At 37.9% G+C, this 1,500-nt stretch overlaps 1 protein-coding gene across 3 annotated transcripts in view; it reads left to right on the forward strand.

The window, feature by feature from the left end:
* Positions 1-689: 689 nt before the first annotated feature.
* Positions 690-1,500, forward strand: part of abhd5b (abhydrolase domain containing 5, lysophosphatidic acid acyltransferase b) — an 8,676-nt gene continuing 7,865 nt past the window's right edge. For 2 of the 3 annotated variants that reach the window (XM_020586313.1, XM_020586314.1), the window contains exons 1-2: positions 712-783; positions 1,417-1,499. In XM_020586313.1, the coding sequence (XP_020441969.1) occupies positions 740-783; positions 1,417-1,499 (127 nt within the window). In that variant the 5' untranslated portion in view covers positions 712-739. Of the gene's footprint in view, positions 784-1,416; position 1,500 lie in introns of all 3 variants that reach the window. The other variant, XM_020586315.1, reaches the window with a different exon arrangement.

Raw genomic sequence — 1,500 nt, forward strand, 5'->3', positions numbered from 1 at the left:
GACCCCTAAAACTCATGTGATTACTTTCAGTGTAATGCAAATGTGAAACTGATTTTAAATGGTGTAAAAGTATTATTAAACGTCCCTTACATTTTTGTTTTTGTTGTTCAAATAAACTCAAATAAACACGCCAAAGATATTTAGGAAAAATGTGTTCTTAACAGCTGAACAGTTCATCATAACCACTGCAAACTGTATATTGATCTGATTAGCTGAGTGACGTCCTTAATGAAAACTTAACTGGATTTATTGACATGATGACGAGTTCGTCTAACGGCCCTAGCTACCCCCATTTGTATTTTATAGGTATTCCGCAGTTTAAATGTGTGTGCTAAATGTTTAATTCTTACTTTTCAAATTTAATTTTAAGGTCTTGGGGATAAAAACTTTCGTGGAAACGACGAGAAACGCAGCCCACCTGCTCTAATGACGGTTCAGAGACGTAGGGGTTGAGACCATTCTGATGCCTTCATGTACATTTGGATATATAAAAGTTTAGCTCTTTGAAATGCACCAAAGAATCCACCCAGTGCTAAATTCTAAGAATAATTAAGTTTTCTATTCATACACATATTTATCATAATTCATTTTAAGTTATTCACAAGCTACGCACACACCCTACTTGGTGTTAATAGTTGTAATTTTAGCTTCATTATTTTCTGTCATTCTGTACGAGGTGTACCTGGACGTCTCATGCTAACTTTCTCACAGGGTTGCAAGACAATCACCATACAGCAACATGCGCAGGATGGCGGAGGAGGTACAACCTGCCAATGAGCAGAGGTGAGTTGTCCTCCTTAAAAACGCTTCATATCGTGGCAATTATTTTTAAAATATAGCGCGAACGTAGTACTTTTTAAAGTAATATTATACAACTACATTGGGTTTTTAAACTATTACTGTGCCCAGGAGTAGTGGTATTACACCTGCACTCGGACAGTTGTTAAAATCGTGTCACTTTAATGAATAAGAAACTACTGGTTTATTGGAAGATACCCGAATATGACTGAAGAAGAGTTAAGACAGGATATTTTTTGGCGTTTGGGCAGAGCCTACAAGCTGGCAGACAAAGGTTTTTAACTCTTTCACTTGCATTTTATATGTGTCGAATTGACTATGGATTTTTTTCAAGTTTTGAAGTCGTCTTTACCAAGAAGACGTGTCATTAGGAAAGCAAGTCATTACATTGACACTTTAATTGGACATACGGGTCTCGATCATACCAATTATCTGGGCTTTGTTCTATCGGTTGCAAGCTATCAAGTTTTCTAGAAGGAAGATTCAAGACAGGACACTGCCAGCAGCGCTGATAACAGAAATGTTCAAAGTTCAACTTATTGTCACAGCTTATTATCTGTGTTTGCATGCACAACGTGTTATGTCTCCTTTGCTGCATGTTTGTCGCCTGAATCACAGCTCCTGGATATCAAGCTGGCTTCCCTCTTGGTGCCCCACATCTCCCTCTCAGCTAAAGGATGCAGAAGAAAAAATGCTCAACAG

This window comes from Monopterus albus, unplaced genomic scaffold (assembly GCF_001952655.1).
Source record: "Monopterus albus unplaced genomic scaffold, M_albus_1.0 scaffold402.1, whole genome shotgun sequence".
Classification (NCBI taxonomy): domain Eukaryota; kingdom Metazoa; phylum Chordata; class Actinopteri; order Synbranchiformes; family Synbranchidae; genus Monopterus; species Monopterus albus.